This window comes from Populus alba, chromosome 2 (assembly GCF_005239225.2).
Source record: "Populus alba chromosome 2, ASM523922v2, whole genome shotgun sequence".
Lineage (NCBI taxonomy): Eukaryota > Viridiplantae > Streptophyta > Magnoliopsida > Malpighiales > Salicaceae > Populus > Populus alba.
Window position 1 is genome coordinate 6762228 of NC_133285.1, and position 18758 is coordinate 6780985.

Here is an 18758-nt window from a genome sequence, read left to right on the forward strand (position 1 = left end):
ATTTTGGTCCGATTTTTGTGAGATGCCGGTCTTATTTAATGTGTCATGCTGATCTTGTTTAATGACGGTTTGATTTGATAGTGGGGTAGAGTGCGATGCTGCGGCTCTTTTGTGACTGTTGATTTGTGTGAAGATAGCGTGATCTTTAGAAGCTGTTTGGTAACGGGGTGGAAACTTTGTTTTTTTAAAATTTAAAATCTGTTTTTTTTTTTATTAAAAATAAATTATTTTTATATGTTTTAAATTATTTTTATATATTAGTCTCTAAATTTTTTTTAATAAATAAATAAAATATTATTTTAATATATTTTAGTACAAAAAATAACTTTAAAAAATAAGCTCATGAACTTAAAATTACAGGAGTCGATTCACGGTCTATTATTTTTTGTCATTAGAAAGTAAATTTTATTAATTTTTATTTAAAAAAATTGTGGAAAAAAATAGAAGCTAAGCATAAATCCCAAATAAATATATCCAATTAAATGGTATTTATGTTTGTGTTTGCAATTGGAATAGAAAGTCAAGAAACTTGTATAAATTTTATATATGAGAATTGATTTTGTGGTTTAAAAATAACTTAAATAATAAATAAAAAATATAATTTAATTTTAAATATTTATTTTAAATTATTATTTTTATGTATAAATAACAAATCAGAAGCATAATAGATGGATTAGATAAACCCAAGTTAGTGGGCAATTGTTATCAATCCAAGTTGATAAAAAAAATTATCAAGTCAGAAACATGAATCTTTATCATTCTCTTGTCGTTGTTTTTCCCCCCGCCTTATCTACGGCGGTTACCAAAAAACCTTTTTGCCTTTTTACCAAGAAAGGACAAGAAGAGCTTACGAATCCATTCACCAAATGCAGGTAAGTCTTCAAATCATGACAAGTTGCTACGTTAACGCTGTTGAGATATGGAGAATCCTTGCTACTAAGTCTTAGCTCCCTCCCAACTTCTGCATAGACCCACTGTGTATCCTCCATCCGTTTTTGGATCCAGCTTGGAAAGCTTGCCATACCGAGGTCTCCTTTATCTGCCACATCATTCTGATCTCCATCGATAACAAATCCAGGTAATTTTGTTATCACATCATCGGAATTTACTATACGAAGGACTTTCGTTCCTTGTTTATCCAGGTGCTGTCTGAAACTCCGGTTACCGACACGTGGACCCCCGAAAGAAATGACAGTCACAAGTACTGGCACGCCGTTGAATGTAGTCTTGATGTCATAAGCGGCAAGAGTAGCAAGAGCAGCCCCGAGACTATGGCCTGCAATGGTTAAACTAAGAGGTTCATCTCCATAAGTTTGGAGTAGCCTTTTGCACTCTTCACGCACCATTTCTTGTAAGCTAGGGCGAATTGGAGTTCCTGAAGTGTAAAGGCTCAAGAATCCATGTTCTACCTTGGGCCCGCTTTCGTCAGAGCCCTTTTTACCACATTCTGTATTTGGGAGTTGGGTCAGGGTTGCCCTAAGATTCTCCAGCCATTCAAGGCAAGTGGCAGTGCCTCTAAAGGCAATCACCACGTCTCTGCGTCCTAGCCTCGCAATTTCTGCCTGATTTTGAGACACGGCTACGTATCCAATCCAACTCGACTGGGTAAACATCCAACGGGGTGCTTTTTCCATCCAACGTGGAAGTTGGATTCCTGATGTTGCACATAGATGTTTGGTTACCCGGTAACCAGTATCTCGTAAACCGGAACGTTCAAACAATGTGCGCTTTGGGAACCGGCTGTTTGCATAGGTGGGTGATGAAGGATTAAAGTCGAAGGATTTATACGCAGCATCGACAAAGTCTCCGTAACGAAGTATTTCTCCACGTAAATTATCATCGAGAGGGTCAAGCAAACCTTCCCAGTTTCGAATACCTTGATATTCCATCCATTTCCGTCTTAGTTTAACCGGCCGGCCGGACGCAGTGGAATCATTCCGAACGTCGCGCAAGCCTTGCCATTTTCTTAAGGATTGGTTTTGTATAAACTTTTTGTTGAGTCTTGTGGGTTGAGTGAGAATATTGCAGCACTCTAATGTCTCATGTCTCTAGTGGGTGGGATTGTGCATGGCTTTGCGAATCCAACAGTCTTCATTTTGGTTTTTCGTATATGGAGGAGAGGAGCTTGATGGGAACTTTCTTTCTTTCAGATGTGAAAAGGGTAAAGAAGAAAAGAGAAAGGCAAAGGATGGAACTGGAGGAATTAAGTTCTCGGTGTCGGTGATTGTTGGCTTCAAGGGGTTTTGGAGGGTCCTTTTTACAGGGAGAAAGAAAAACAACAGGAATTTATCGAAGAGAAATTAAAGTAAGACGAAGAAGAAAGAGAAGACATGGAGAGACGGGGCACGAATTGAATCGAGAGAGAAAATGTGATTATACTTCCATGATCGGAGAGAGTGTTTTGCTTTTAACCTTTCAACTTTATTTGTTTGGTAGAATGGGAGGGGAGAAAACTCCATTTACTTACAATGAATCTTACAAGCGACAGATTGTAATTACCATTTACATCAACTGAATATTTGGTAACTAGAATAGAGTTAGATTCTCGCGTCTCATCCTCGTTAGATGATAAATCCTCACATGCTTATCCCTAATATATAGATGATAAATGCGAATTTGTATTCTTTTTTTTTTTTCATTTTTTATTATATCCTTTCCATTTAAATTATTAAATCCAAAATAAATATAACATACACTAATCTAAAATAAACATATCATACATGATGATTTTAATGAGTAATAAAAATAATAACAGTTAACTATACGTATAGTGATGTATTAAAGAAAGAAGAGGATCAACGAGAGCTAGGATATAAAGAAGGTAGAGTGATTAAAAGACAGATAGTTGAAAGTTTTGATATGTTATTGTCCATTTTAAAAAAAGAAACAAATTTATAAAAAAAGAAAAATTATAATCTATATCTATTTTTTTTTATTTTTCTCATGTGCGGTGCGGTTGGTAGGTACAAGCGTCGTAACTGGAAAAAAAAAAAATGCATTATGGGACGAAGGAATGATGAGAGAGATGATTAGAAGATGTGGGGTCAAATCAAATCCAATGGGCCACCTTCAGTCAAGCTTAAAGTTTTGACCAGCAGAAATAGCATGACATGGTGGGTCAATGTTTGTTTCGTCCCTCTGTTTTTAGTTTTATGTTCTTTTGATCCCCCTTCTATTTCTTATCTTCGTATGACTCACCCATCCTTTATTTTGTACTACCAATCTGATGATTTTCCCAATAATTTTCTTTTGACATTTATGAAAAAAAAAACCATAATTTACTCCAAAATAACAATATAATTCTATATCATGTTGCTTTATTACCACCGTTTTATATTTTATTATTTTTTAATACAGTATTTATCTCAACCACTATTTATGATTATTTGATTTCATAGTAAAATCTGAGTTTAATTTAAAAGACTAGAACCTTAAAGTGGATGGTTCATTCTAAACTTTTTATACTCTTTTTTTTTGTGTGTTCATTATATATGTTATATTTCTCTAAAAGTGATTTTCTTAAAATTGGCTGAAAGGTTATAAGAAAAAAGAAGAAGAAGAAAGAAGAGTTAAGGGATGAAAATGTGACAAAACCTATTAAGTGGACGAAAACAACACATGAATGGAAATAGAAGGACCAAAATCACCATCAACCCATGGTATTCGAACTTAACTGGCCCCGTTTGATGGGACTCGGCTTTGCCTTTAGCCGTTTTGAAAGAAAGCGATGCATGGCTGATGCTCTAACGAAGGAGGGAGATAATGACGTGTTTGGCGTTAAGATATTGCGCGGACACTTTCCCACGTGATCACGACAGTTGTTCGGTGCAAACAAGGTAGCACCACGGTTCTCATCTTTAAAAACTGTTTTGTTAGTTTACGTTGAAAAAAAACGAAAAAAACCGAAAGATTATTGCCCGAGTTACAGTTTCACACGTTAATTCCATGTCTCAAATCTTGAATCTTCCTCGTGCACGTTGAGCTTTTTTTCCAAACGACAGTTTTTTTTTTTTTTTTTTGAGATCTTTCTGTAATTTCGTCTCGTATTTTTTTTTTTTGGAATCAATCTTATATATATATATATATATATATATATATATATATATATGGTAGGGCAACATTGGGTTTTGGGTATGATAGTTAAGAATCGTTGGTTAGCAAGATCTCGATCGAGGTCGGCTACTGTATCCCTTCCTGTATTTTCTTTCTTTCTCTCTGTATTCTTTCTTGCCAGTTAGCCTCCGATTCTGGTTCTAGCTTCTTTTTTATAAAATCCGATATGGAGAAAACTAACGTATTTAATTTATGTCTATGCTCTAGTTAAATAATAAATATAAATTTTTTATGGTAATGATATAGCAATGCTTTATTTGTATACCCGGTTAATATTATTGTTTAACGATTATTATATTTTGCTGTGCATATTTTATCAAATATTAAGCAAGTCATTAATTAATTTGTCGCACAACATACTACGACATCTACTATAAAGAAATATATGAAGCATTAAGTTGAACAAATGTCTTTTGAATCATATATATTAGACGAAATAAATAAATAAATGAAACATTGAATTTAACAAATGACTTATAATCTATTGGTTAAGTGCAAGAACGTTATTAATTTTTAAGGTTAAGGTTTCGAATTCTAATAATTTACATCAAATATTGAATTATTTATACAAAAGTAATACTACAATTTCATATAATTAAGAGGATGGAAAATTTAAAAAGCTAGTGAGGGTATTATTATATATTGAATCATTTTTAAATTTGTCTATAACTTAGTCTTTTTATCAAGTTTATTTTATTTTTCAATTTACTTATTTGATTTGATTATATACGTGTACAAAATTTGTGTATTGTACTTCAATTTTTGAACTACAAAAATACGTTGAAAAAATTTGCATACATTTTTTTTTATAGAAAATAAAAATACTCAACTAGGGTGATGAAGTGTGAGCCATATATCTAATTATATATGCTAAATAAACCACCAACAAAATTATTCACTTGATATCTCTGCTCTTCTCTTCTAGATTGTTGTTACGATGTCGCAGTCGTACAAATTAGTTACCCTAACTTCAAACATAACACGCAAGATAGTATAGAGTAAACAAGAGGTCGATCCCACGAGGAAAGTTCAAGTCAGATTTTTATGCTAGATGCTAAGCAATTTGGGGGGGGGTTGGACGTTATCTAGGCTAAAGCAAAAGAAAACAGAAAACTATCAAACAAAATTTTATAAAATCAGATAATTATCAAGAGAATAAACCTTGGTCGCAAGTATACATCCACCTAAAAAAATCAGAACTGATCATGGAAACGAAACATCAATTTATATTCTGAATATTTATCTCTTCTTAACATTGGTTAGTTAACGGATTCGCCGTATAACTAACCTTAACAATCAAACAACCACAATGTTCGCATTAATAATTTAATTCAATGGATGCCTTAAGAACTAAATAAGTTTATTAATCAAGAAAACATAACTGTTCGCAGTCTACATTTGATTTGATTGAATGTTCTTTCTAAGAATAATAACGTAGATCTACCACAATTATTAAACCCAGTTGCTTCACAAGTTCATATACCACAACTCTGGTTTTGATATCAAACTTAACAATAAATTGTCTACAATAATAACTTAGAGTCCGCTCTAGCAATTAAAATAAACAATCATAGAAAAAATAAGCATAGGAGAACAAACATATTCATTATATAAACTGAAAAGAAAAGGTAAAATAAATCTCACAATTCTTGAAATCTGAAGGTTTACGTGTCCTTGCAACCAAGAAAAAGTGTTTAACCTTGCATGTTTGTTGAACAACTAGTCAAAAAGAAGGAAGAATGCATAATTTTGAGTTTCTTAGAGGAAGGGGGGGCGTTTTTCTCCTCTTGGATGGCTGCCCCTGTTCTCTTTTTTCATTCTTTTTATATGCTAGGAAACCCTAGTCTCTATTTTACAAAGTAGTCATCCCTTAAGTAGATAGTTTACATTTAAGTAGTTCAATAACTATTTTTCTAAAAAAAGAGAAATAACCTTGATCTTCAAGCTTTGACTTAGAGGAGCTAAATTGCTGAAATAAAAACTTGAATGTCGGTTTAGATGCTTCGAAACGTAATTTGGACTCATTTCTTCACGAAACCTGTTTGCTGGCAGAATTCAGTTGTCATCTTTGAAAAATCATATCTTCCTCATATAACATCTTTTTTGGCTAAAATTTGGAGCGTTTATAGGTATTTTAGTCAGGAATCCAAAAAAATGAGTTTTCATCAATTGAAGTTCTGTAGCTCCAGATATTTAAGTCGGAATGGACGAAGGTCAAGATTGACAGATTACGAGATTTGAATTTGAAGGAAAAAATTTCCATGCTCTTCCTTATTTTATTTGCTTGCCTTAGATTTTCAGAAAGGTATGGATGCCAGCTTTTTAATGCCACTAGAATCACTTCATTTTGACCTCTAGAACTCACGCTCTGTACAAAACATCGAATGAAGGTCAAATATGTCAATTACCTTCAATTTACTCATTTTTATATCTTTCATCCAAAAGTGTATTCAAAACATAAAACAAAGAATATCAAGGTATTTTATATAAAAAAATATAGGCAAAACACTAGTTAAATGTAGGTAAAATTATCGAATAATATGGTTGCATCAGTTGCTCTTAGGTTTCTATTTATATTTCACTCATTATTTATTGAGTAAAAAATTTAAATATATTAAATTTTAGGTATTCATTATTCGAGTAATGTTTATTTTATACACACACACGAAGTATATATATTGGATATGTTTGATTCAAGAAAATATATTAATTATAATGTTAGATATACTATATATCTTGGGTTAGAAATCAACTCGTGCATTGATGGATTCATGAACCAAAACCTCTCACAGTTTCTCCATCCTTCAATTTCAAGATCCATAAAGAATTTTCATTGCAATTGCCTCCCTACGAGGATAACGTTGATGCTCTACGTGACTCATGCTCCACACATGCAAGATTACCAAACAGCGTCTCTCAAATGAACGAGAAGTTCGTAATTAAAGGGAAAGGGGAGTCGCGATGGCTTAAAACTAGCACTGTTGACCAAGAAAATTACAGTGCCATGTTCTTTTTTTACAAAGCCGACATTAATTTGTCCTGGGAGTAACCCTAGGGTTTCCACCTTACGCCCGCAGTACGAACGTTTATGATTTTCAGCTCATTGTTTGCAAGGAACAGAGCAATATTTTTTCTTAAAAAATTAAACGATACACCCACACACGCTAATTAATATATATATATATATATATATATATATATATATATATATGAACAATAAATAACCATTAAAAATCTCAGTTCTTTTAGAGTGTTAGTATAATACTAGACCTAGTGCCCGCGCTTCTTCGCTGCGGGTCAAATCAAAATCTAATTATTGAGTAAAACGAAATGTACGAGAGTTGTTATTTTTTTTCATATCATAAAACATTTAAAATAGATTAAAAGACTCAACTAGTGTATTACATCAAATTAATCGATCGCCATATGCATTAATAAATACATAGAAAAGTTGGTGTGGCTTGTTGAACGTAGCGGGTCAAGAGCGAACCAATAGCCTCATTCAAATGGCAACCTAGTTAAAAAAAATGAATACCGCCGTCTTTTGAACCTCCACCTAACCCGAGCTTAAATGTAAAACATATGACTGTTAAATGATTAAATTATATATATATAAAAAAAGATATAAGGAGTACAACGAAAAGATGACAATGTATTGTACTAACATAGGTTAAGACACAAAAATTTATGATCCAAATAATAAACACGTTAACCTTGGTTGGACAATTTTTTTTTCTTTTTTTTTTTCCGGTGGAATCTTAATTGAGTTTTAATTGACTTAAAGTTAGAATATAGAACTAAATTAAAGAATTGTAAAAAATTTAAAGATGAAATTTAATAAATAAATAAATATTAAATAATAAAATTAAAAAAATATAAACATAAATATAAAAAAACAATTAAGCTTGGACAAGTCTCTTAAACCTGAGCTAAACTTACTTTCACGCATAACAAGCTTATACTCGGGTGGTCTGCCTTACATGTCTAGGCTATTGAGCTACATGTGTATATGTATAATGATATTTTTAAAAAATCATAAGACGTAGTTTTAAAATAAGAGCAGAGCTTTTGTAATAATTTACATGTAGAATTGTTTTACGAATTTGTTTATGAATATTTAATAAGAATAAATATTTATTTTTTTATTTTAAATATTTATTTGATTTTCTCAAATTAATTGTTTTATATTTTTTTAAAATCATTTAAAACTTATCAATTCATGATTTTTTTTTATTATCATTGAAACTTGTTTTTCAGAGATCATGCTAAATTTTTAATTTAAAAACATACTTTTAATAATAAAAAAAAAGACATGTTTTTTTTTATCTAAATGCATGAATAATTAAGGAAAAGGATTTTTTATTATACAGATACTATTTTTTATTTTTTAACTCAAATCATTATAAATTTTTAGACTGTTTATTTAATTATCTTTAATTTTATTCAAAACAACATATGGTTAATTAAAAAGATATATATAAAAAAAAATATGAATAGAAAAAGGAAATCTCATCTAAAAATTAATAAACACTTTCCCTCCTGGATTTAAATTGCTGCCTTTTTCTGAATATCCATTTTAATTACTAAATAATTAAATAAAATTTGATCTCAAAAACTATCTCGTGGCATTGTGTAGATTTTTTTTCTTCTAAATAATAAAAAAATAAAAGAAAATCATAACAAACAAGCAAAGTTTTGGATTCATGGCCCTTTAAGTTTTAAAATCTGTTATATTTGCCCTTTTTAATTCAATTTTGGTCACATGAGATCCTATACTTTCGATTATTTAATTACAAAATAACATTTTTCGAGTCTTGAAAGTGAATCTGTTCAAGAATGCACCTAGTGTATATGTAAATATCTTTGCTAAGAAATGATCGAGAAGATATTTAATTTCAAGGTAATAAAATAAAAAGTTATTTAACTAAAATACAAAGTAGAATATTGATAAATAATGAGGAATTAAATTGTAATGTGTGGGTTTGGCTGGTTATCTCTAAAAAATTCTTCTTCTATGTGTTTTAACTTCTCATGTTACAAATCAAAATCAAATATTATTTTTCAATTGGTGTTTTTAACTTCTTATAGTTTGTAAAATAATAAAATTATTTGAATCATCCAGCAATTCTATAGTTTACTATGGAGAGATTTGCATTTTTATGTCAAGAATGTTTAAAAATATAATAGTTGTTACTTTTTAAAATATTTTTTGTTTGGAAATATATTAATATAAATTATTTTTATTTTTAAAAAATTATTTTTAATATAAACATATCGATCTAAAAATATTAAAAAATATTAATTTAAAATAAAAAAAAATATTTTTAAAATATAAAAAGAAATAGTACATAGTGCGTAATTTTGTCGCCAAAAAGCAGCCGTCTTGTAACTATGATGCTACAGAAAAATATCAGCCTGTCTGCGCTTGGGCTTGCTATAGACTTGGTCTATGATCATTTCGTCTGCCCTTTGTGGCTTGAAGATTAAGAATGGACTTAAAGTTTAATTTAATACCCATCAAGTTACCAAAAAGTAACTTTCAAGCTGAAATATATTTTGGTCCCAACACAGTACTGTTTTTTGTGAGAGCATAAAGTTGCGTTTGATTAGTTCTCATTATAAAAAGATAAAAATATATTTGATTTGATTGAAGAGACAAAGAACAGAAATGTAAAATAAATTTGTTTCTAAACCAATTTTATAATAAATTTATATCATTTTAAAATAGAAAGTATAGAAACAGATGTTTCCTTTAATTTTAATGCACCTCACAAGCTTGCGTCTCTCTCGCAAAGGCACATGTATGAACGTTTAATTCCATTGATATTTAGCATAAACCAGTTTAAAAAAGAAACCACAAAATTTATGCATTAATTAATCTGCAGTACCATTCTCTTTTCTGACCCACTGACTGACTGGTCTTCTTGAATTTCGCAATCCCTGCCTCCTGCCTGAGTTCCTGGATTCTCTGGGACGAGGTCTATTTAAAGAACTATCCAAATTTGTTTCCGTGGAGGGTCTGGCTTCTGTTCCTTGATGCTCAGCGGTTTCTTTGTTCACTGTCTGTGCAGCTGGTGTGGCTCGTTGCGGAAGATATATACCAGGCACAACCACTATATCTCTTTTTGGTTCAATTAAGCCGCTGTTTTCCTGCTGTAATTTCAATATGGCCTCAAATTTCTGTCTTCTGAAGTTCTCTGAATCAGAATGAAGGAGCTTCTCCTCGTATTTGATCTCTGCTTCAGAATCCTGAGATCAATGTGAATCAGCAATTAACATGAATCAGAATCCAACATTCAAACAACAGTTGAGGGTCTAACTAAGCTGAAATATATGTGAGGTTCTATTATTATTAACAAGTAATACCTGCACTGTATATTACTGAGTACTGACCTAGATGCCCTTCAAACACATATTACTGCTCGGTTAATTTTTTGCACTAAGTTGCCTTATCAGGCTCATATTTCAACTCCATAGGAATTGAGCAAACTGTGTTTTGGAATAGAAATTTTTCAAATGGAGGCAACTATTACCAATGCAAAGCATAGGTAAATACACTTCAAATCAATATCAATGATTTAGAGGGCATACCGATTGAGAAGCTTGAGTTCCAACCAGGTCAAGCACATGTTCAAAATCCTTGACATGGAAAACCTTTCTACAAACTGGACAGTCCCCCATTCTTTCTTCCACTATTTCATGCACATCTGATAACCCTAGATTGTTGTGAGAAAAATTAATAGCGTGATAGAAAAATAACCAATGGCTTCTTGATTAAACAAATATTAATAAAAACAAAGCACTGGGCAACATATGTTCTTCCTGTCAAATTATAAGAACATAGCCCCAACACAGGCTCACACAGGTAAAACAAAAAAAAACCACCTTCCAAGACATACCATTCTGATTCCCCATCTCTCTGATTTGCAGTAAAGTTGTGGAAGATGAGGTGCTAGTGTTGCTTTCTTTCTCCTTTTGGATCCAATTCCACCACCTTACAATGCATTCACTGCCATAATTTGAAGAAAATAGAAAGGATAACAGAGGGAATATTTAGCTATCAAAATCAAAACTAAACCTAGTATCATCCAGAAGAAAGAAATCAAAACTCTACCAGTGAAAACAATGGAAACAAGACATCAACTTCATAAATGGCAAGGCTTCATCCTGTTCATCTTCTGGGACAAAGGGGTACATACACAATGGACAATCACCATCCGGGTGATTCATAACAGTGAGCTTCTCCACCGCTTCCTACAAATGTAGGATCAATGAGTACTATATATGGCAATAAAAAGAACTACAAATACACAAATTCACTTCTATAGCTAAACATATTTTAGATTGGGCAATTTGTACATTCCTGCCAAGGAGTTCGAAATCTAGTAGATAGACACTCACTATTTTTCTTAGTGCAACATCAAGTAAAACACAATACTCAGTAAAATAGCATTCGGAAAATGTGTTTTCATCCTAGTAAATGTGCATATATATTCTTCCCAAATGCATTAAGTTATAATACATGATCTTTCATTACCTTGGTGATTCTACACCAAGCACCTATCTTAGCACTCACAGACAATTCAAAAGTACGCTCATATCCTGAAAATAACAGCGACTTTGAATCTGTGATATCAACTCCTCTACTGAGATGCCATCCCTAGAGAGTATACAAACCCCAGAAAACTAAACAGAAAAAATAAGATGCGTTAAAGCATCATCTTAATGCTAATTGGCACAAGCCACATATTACAGCACATGCATCTACTTCACAAAGCAGCCAATAAATTGAAGAAGACTCCCACAAATATATGACAACTCGAAAAAAGAAAATCAATTTAAGGCAAGGATTGTCTGTAGTTTATCATATGAGGCAACTGATATGGTTTCCTCAATTCATTAACACAATATGAAATTACAATACCAAGGCATAAAAAACTCTTGTTAAATGAAAAAAGCAGCAATTACCTCACAAAGTGCTACAAGCATTAGACAAGAGGACAGTTCACATGCTTTCTCTTGTATGCCAGTTATCAATTGCTTTTGCCTTTCTCCATCAAGACCCTTGGATTCTATGAGATCAATGCATGGTGGTTTGCTTGGGTACTACCACGGAAAGTAGACAAAAGTCAGTACAAAACAAATAAAATTGCACCTATTAAGTGGGAAATGTATAAATTGACAACTTGTTGACGTCATAAAATACCTGAGGACCTGCTCGTATCCCAATTACTGCTTCCACGAACTTCAGAAGAAAAACAAAAAGAAAACAATAAAGTCGCCTAGAGCAGTCATATATGTGTCAAAAGAAATACAAAACAGTCATCACCCATCGATCCCAGTAAAGAAAGTTACAAGCAGTGTGGAAAAAACGATGCATATCCTTGAATGCAATGATAGGTAACAAAAGATGAAACTTTTTTTCAATAGAATTCACACTAGGACAGCTGGATGCATCAGAATCCTTATGCTGGTTTTAATCTCATGAAGATTGGTATCGATAAAAAGAAGTGCAACGTTCCCTTCCAATTCATGGTATCAATACCTCGTTTATATCTTTACTAAAAAATAATCTACGAAAATTAGGTTTGATCCGAAAAATACAATAAGTATTAGGCACATTGCAATCTTTATATTCTAAATGGGTTTGCTCAAAAGAATCAGCACTGTCAACTTTTTTTAAATATTGCCCACAATTTTAGAAACTTTTTACACAATTTCTCGATACAGTAGAGAGATACTGATGCTACAATAAACATATTTAATCCCCGTACGCTTTTTTCACGAATTCTGTGCTTCGAAACGAAAAATAATCAAACCTCGGAAGCAAAAGAAGAGGAGAGAGTGTGTGGGGGACCTGTTGGGAGGAGATATCGGCGGTTCTGGGCTTGATGTGGAGGTGAAGATGAGGAGGGAAAGAATCAAGAATCACACAATCGTCCCCATACACGGCTAGCACCGCTTCTACTTCTATTAAAACTTCTTCTTCGGCCATTCCTTTTTCTTTAACAGCTGGCTATGCTAAGCTTCCTTCTTGTTCTGCACACTAATGTTTAAGTGGTGTCCGGCGATGGAGGAGGAGCATCAATTTAATTCCTCTTTTCTTTTCCTTCTTTTTTTTCCCTAGACACGAGCATGCGTGAATGTTGCATTTTGTTGTAGGCCTGAGTGTAAGCCCAAATCGTTATAAAAACCCGACTCAAAAGGCCCTCTACAAATTTTTCTATTTGAATGAATACCGATTGCTTTTAAAAAAATATTTTAATATCAACATAATTTAAAAATATAAAAAATAATGTTTCAAACATGTTACCAAACCGGGGCTGAACACCGTGCTTTGAGCAGACAAGAAAATAAGAGCAAAAATCATTTTATTGACATAGTTAATATACTTGGTATGCCCACGATGCGGGTACACAAATGTTTTTAAATATAACATAAGTTTTTAGTTCTTAGAAAATTTTGTATAATTATTATTGAATTTTAAAATACAATTATTTTGATTTTTTTATATAAAAGTAAAATTTTCTATTAATTTATTTTTTCTTTATCTTAGTCAACATAGTATTTTTAATAACTGAAAACATTTTTTTTTAAATATAATTGTTAAAGCATGTTTAAAAAAATATGTCCATATTTAGTATGATTGAAAGATTTAAAATTTATAAATGTGATGAAATCATGTTTCAAATATATTTAAATATTTTAATAATAAACAACCGATTTCAATTGAATTTTCAAAAAAATAAATAAAGAGTAAGTGAATACAATAATATTTATTTTTGAAAAAAAACCAAAAAAATAAAAAAAAACCTACCAAAGGGCAAGGCCCAACGCTCGACCCACTTGCACTTTAAAGTCTAGGTTTATGTGGGCTTGAGACGAGATCCACATGCCCAACCATGTTTTATTTTTTTTATTAAAGATGTTGCATATCTCTTTTTTTAAAAAAAAGAAAAAAAGTGTCATCCATCACAATTTTCAAAAAAAGGTGTTTCATTTGATGCCAGAACCCACAATCCATCCTTGTTATATATGTCTGTAAACCTCTAGTTAAAAAAATTAATTAATTAAAATTGACTTGATAATAAACTAGATTAATTTGAAAAAAAAATAAATATGACAATTGTAAATATTTAGAAATAAAGTTTTAAGGACTAAAACTTCTAGACACAATTTATTTTAGAAGTTTGACAAGACTGGAAAATCAGTTAAACGAAAAACACCCAAATTATAAGGAGTGGCGTTATAATGATTTATGGCAAATTGACTAATATAAATACACACTTGGTTTCCTTAAGAAAAAGTGTGGTGTGGCCAGTCAATGAAAAAAAAAAAAGAAGAGAAAGTTTCTCTAATTTTCTTAAAAATCTCTTCAAAAACCTCATTTAAACAATTGAATTAAAGGATCAAAAAGGGTTGGAAGGATATATAAGCTAGGAAATTGAATAAATTCTTAGGTAATTGTAGATTTTCTTTAAAAATCTCATATAAACACTTGAATTAAAGGATTAAAAAAGGCTAAAAGAATATCTAAGCTATGAAATTGAAGAAATTCTAGGGTGATTGTAGCTTGAGAGGGGCAATTTTAAAAGGAGAAGGAGAAGGGGAAAGTTGTTTTTCTTTTCATTTTCTTCCTAATTTTTTGTGTTTAAGAGGTGAGGAAACCTAATCCAAACTTAATTTAAAGTTTTAGCATGGATTAGAATTGATTGTGTGTTTGTTATGTATTATGAAAGATTGGGATTTTAATTATTTAAATGGGTAGTGTGATGCTAGAAACAAGTTTTCTTAGAGTAATTAAACAATATATCAAGTGTCAATTTGAGATGAAGTGAAGAAAAATCTTGCTTTTCATTTTGTACACAGGTTCGGCCAAATAAACATCAAAAGGAAGAGTAGTAATTTCTTTCATTGGCATATAAAAATTATATCATAGGTTGTTCTAATAGCTATTTTGTTATTATTATTTTTTTAATTTTATACAATTGAAAAAAGAATAACAAAATTGATTTAATCTTGAATAAGGTTGTGTTAAGCTTGAGTAAGTGAGCTTACATGAAATGATTTAGTGGTGTAGAAATTGAAGGAAACTCATGGTTTTCTTCATGCATGGTTTAGCCAAATTGGCCAAAAAAAAAGGGGAGGATAATTTATGCAAATGGTGTATGTAATCATCACGGAGATGTGTTTTTTAATTTAATTGTGTCGAGTTAATATTGAATTACAAGGAAAGAATAAAATTTAGAGATATATACATACACACATAGAGAAAATAATTGAAAGGTATTACTTTGAAATTAAGTATGGGTTCAAAGATTATGAGAAATAATGATGTTGAAATTATCTTGTGTTGATCAGGGAATATTACTATAAATAAACCATATTTCAAAATAGGAGCTGGAATATTATGTATGGAAGGTAGATGTCTAACACCTATCCAAGTTAATTAATGCACCAGTAGAATTGCTAATTTATTTTCCTTACATCTTTCTAAAGTGATATTAAGAAATAAACAATTTGGTGGATAAAGAAAGGAAAAAAGAAAAAGAAAAATTGAGAATCTAATCAATCATTCCTAGTATAGGAGACTAATGATATCAATGATTACCATTGGTATCAGTATTTTCTTGAACCTGATTAGTTGTTCTTGGTATGGGAGGTTAATGATACCAATAAGAATCATTTGTATTGACGTTTACTTAAATCTAATTAGTCATTCTCGATATGAAAGATTAATTATACCAATGTGGATTATTGGTATCGACATTTACTTGGACTTGATTAGTCTTTCCTAGCACAGGTAACTAATGATACCAATGAGATTCATTACTATCGATATGAACATGAAATAAATCCATGGAAATGAACTTGATTAGTTGTTCCTGAAATACAAGGAAGAATAATGATGTCAATGCGAATACATTAACATCAACATGTACTTAAAACTTGATTAGCCATCCAATGGACTAAAAGCTAATAATACCAAGCAGATTGTTATCAACATACCCTTGATTAACAATTTGAAAAAATAACATTGAATTAAGATTAAAAAAAAAAGGAGTGAAACTTGAATTGAAGAAATTATATAAGGTTAGCGTTTGAATTGAAGAAGAAAAAGAAGCAATGAGAGGAATTGAGAATTGTCGAATTTTAATTCTTTTTAAAATTTTCAGCAAAAATTTCTTTATTCATTTCATTAATAATATGACATGTTAGAAATGCTAGTGAAATTTTTTAATTTCTTATTCCATCAACCTTTCTGTTCGAAATTACTGATAAAAAATTTCTATTATAATTTTCATCGGTAAACAACAATAAAATATTTTCCATCGGTAATTTCATTGTTTTTATTATTTTGAATTTCTAGTAGTGTATTGTATAATTTAAAGTTAATTTATCTTTATATTTAAATTGAAATCATATACATTGAATTAATATTTTAGGTTACACACATACACAATCCTAGAACGAAACATCAAAATTGATATTGGGATGGTATGAAAATCCAATAACAAAGGTTACTCACACAAAAAAATATGTTTTTTGCCCACCACTCTAAGGTTTCAAACTGAAAATATAAAAATACAAACAACTCGTCACTCCAAGGATATATATCAAATCACCACTTTAAAAATACAGAGTCAAATGAATACGTTCATCATCACTCACAAATGAGTCACAAGTGAGATACATAACTTAATATTATTACATATTTAGTGAGATATTGCTTTCATCTACAGAGTCGAAAACGAATGATGAATTTAGGTGTTGGGGACATAGCTTGGGGTTTGAATGCATGAAGCATAATGTAAGTTAAAGTTTTATGTCAAATGGTTTGATTGCACTTTTATCCCGAATTAGTGATGAAAATAAAGTGGCCTGTTGTCATGGAAAATAGCACTTGTAATAGCTTTCCAATTTGTTTTAGTTAGATAAATTTTGGCTTTATTGACTAAGTGTAATTATAGCTTGGTCATTTCTTATTGCACCAGCCATCAAGGTTCCAACTTCATTTCCTCTGTAATATGGACAAAAAACGGGTTTGAATTTGGAAGAGATGTGCTATTCAACATAATGACTTTCGCTGAGTTTGGATTCTCTTCATCTTCTATAACCAGTTGGTCCCTTCACTAATGAAAAATGGAGTAAGTATTTTCCCTGTAAACAGATGGCATAAGTGATACACAGATGCTCCAAACTCATTTTTTTTCTCGCTAGATTTGGCACAAAACCATTTATGCAGGTCATGCAAAAGCACCAAAAGGTATTTTGCCATAATTGATGACAGTGGAAGGCTGCTGCCATACTTCATTGCGGTAAGACGTGCTTACCAGTCGTGCATCCTTTTGACTTAATTGCTTCTTAGGAATCATCAGATGACACGTCTTTCTTTAAGGTAGAAAATGGAGCAATCAACGAGACAATGGTGAAGAAAGGGAATGAAGTTGTGCTTAGGTAGGCAGTGATCTTTATTAGTTCCGGTCATTTGTTGTCACAGGAGGAAGAGGAACACCCTGATAGATTTTTCACGTTCTGTTACAGGAGATGTTGTGCAGCACATCCTGGGTTTGCTTCAAGAATTACCAATTTGAGTTCTATAAACCTCAATGTCACTGAAAACTTATATAATCACTAACTTCAAGACTCATAGAATTAATTGAGGTGTGTGTAAGCAAGACCGGACATCCATATTAATAATAAAAAAAAAAGTAAAAATGGAAACAAAATCAAATAACATTGAACTCTAGTCCTGTTAAATATTAGCTAGGGAGTTATACCCCTTATACAATTCGCCAACTTTTGGCTGTACTGATAGAATGCACTGCACAAGGAAGCCTCAATACTTGGACTGGGGGTGGAGAGCGCCTCCTACCCATGCATCACCACCTACCACACCACCAGTGTCCATACACTAAATTTATATTCAAGTCCAAATATCTTGGACACGAAGAATAATTTTATAGTGATAATTGTGATAGATATATCTACCAGCATTTAATGTAAAAACATTTTTTAACTGTCATTGAATTCTAATGTTATTTAAGATTAACAAATGTCTTCGGATCTAATGTCCTAAAGTTCTATCTTAAGTATTAATAAGAGTGATATAATTACTTTTAAAGTTAAATATGCAAATGCCGCTAAACATGAACTTGCAATGACATTTCACTTAAAATACTCTGACAAAGCAGTCCATAACTGCTGCTATCAAAATCCCATTTCGTAGAATTTGTAATTTTGAGTTTCGTTATTTGTTTTTTTTATAAGAAAAAAGTTGATAGAGAATTTCCCACCAAAACAAAAAGGCGTTATCAAACAAATAATAATTTCCAACATGAACGTGTATAATGGGCCCCATCACATATACAATACTCCCTGGAGCCACACAATTTGGAATTTAATTTAATTTAATTTTCTCCCGGCGTTGTCCTCTCAATTTTCTGTCCTGAGTCTTTTAGTCTTCGTCACTCATTGATAAATGAACGATACCTCGGAGCCACAGATATGTAAATTCTCCATTAACCTTCAAGTCCTGTTTCACATCTGATTGCTGAGCCTGCACATTATGCATGAAAAGACTCGAAGATCTGTGAGTTTACAAAATATTGCAGCTTTGTGTTGTGTATCAGTACTTGTTTCTC

The 18758-nt window shown here is 31.5% G+C and overlaps 2 protein-coding genes across 2 annotated transcripts; both read right to left on the minus strand.

Annotated features, from left to right (window-relative positions):
• Nucleotides 1-755: 755 nt before the first annotated feature.
• LOC118042250 (phospholipase A(1) DAD1, chloroplastic) lies at nucleotides 756-1907 on the minus strand. Its single transcript, XM_035049866.1, has one exon. It carries the CDS (start codon nucleotides 1887-1889, stop codon nucleotides 756-758), a length of 1134 nt encoding a protein of 377 aa, XP_034905757.1. The 5' UTR covers nucleotides 1890-1907.
• An 8006-nt stretch (nucleotides 1908-9913) lies between these two features.
• LOC118042154 (uncharacterized) lies at nucleotides 9914-13238 on the minus strand. Its single transcript, XM_035049747.2, has 7 exons — nucleotides 12971-13238; nucleotides 12320-12358; nucleotides 12082-12219; nucleotides 11228-11367; nucleotides 11013-11122; nucleotides 10705-10829; nucleotides 9914-10362 (listed from the first exon to the last, which is right to left on the minus strand). Exons 1-7 carry the CDS (start codon nucleotides 13106-13108, stop codon nucleotides 9988-9990), a joined length of 1065 nt encoding a protein of 354 aa, XP_034905638.1. The 5' UTR covers nucleotides 13109-13238; the 3' UTR covers nucleotides 9914-9987.
• Nucleotides 13239-18758: the final 5520 nt, after the last annotated feature.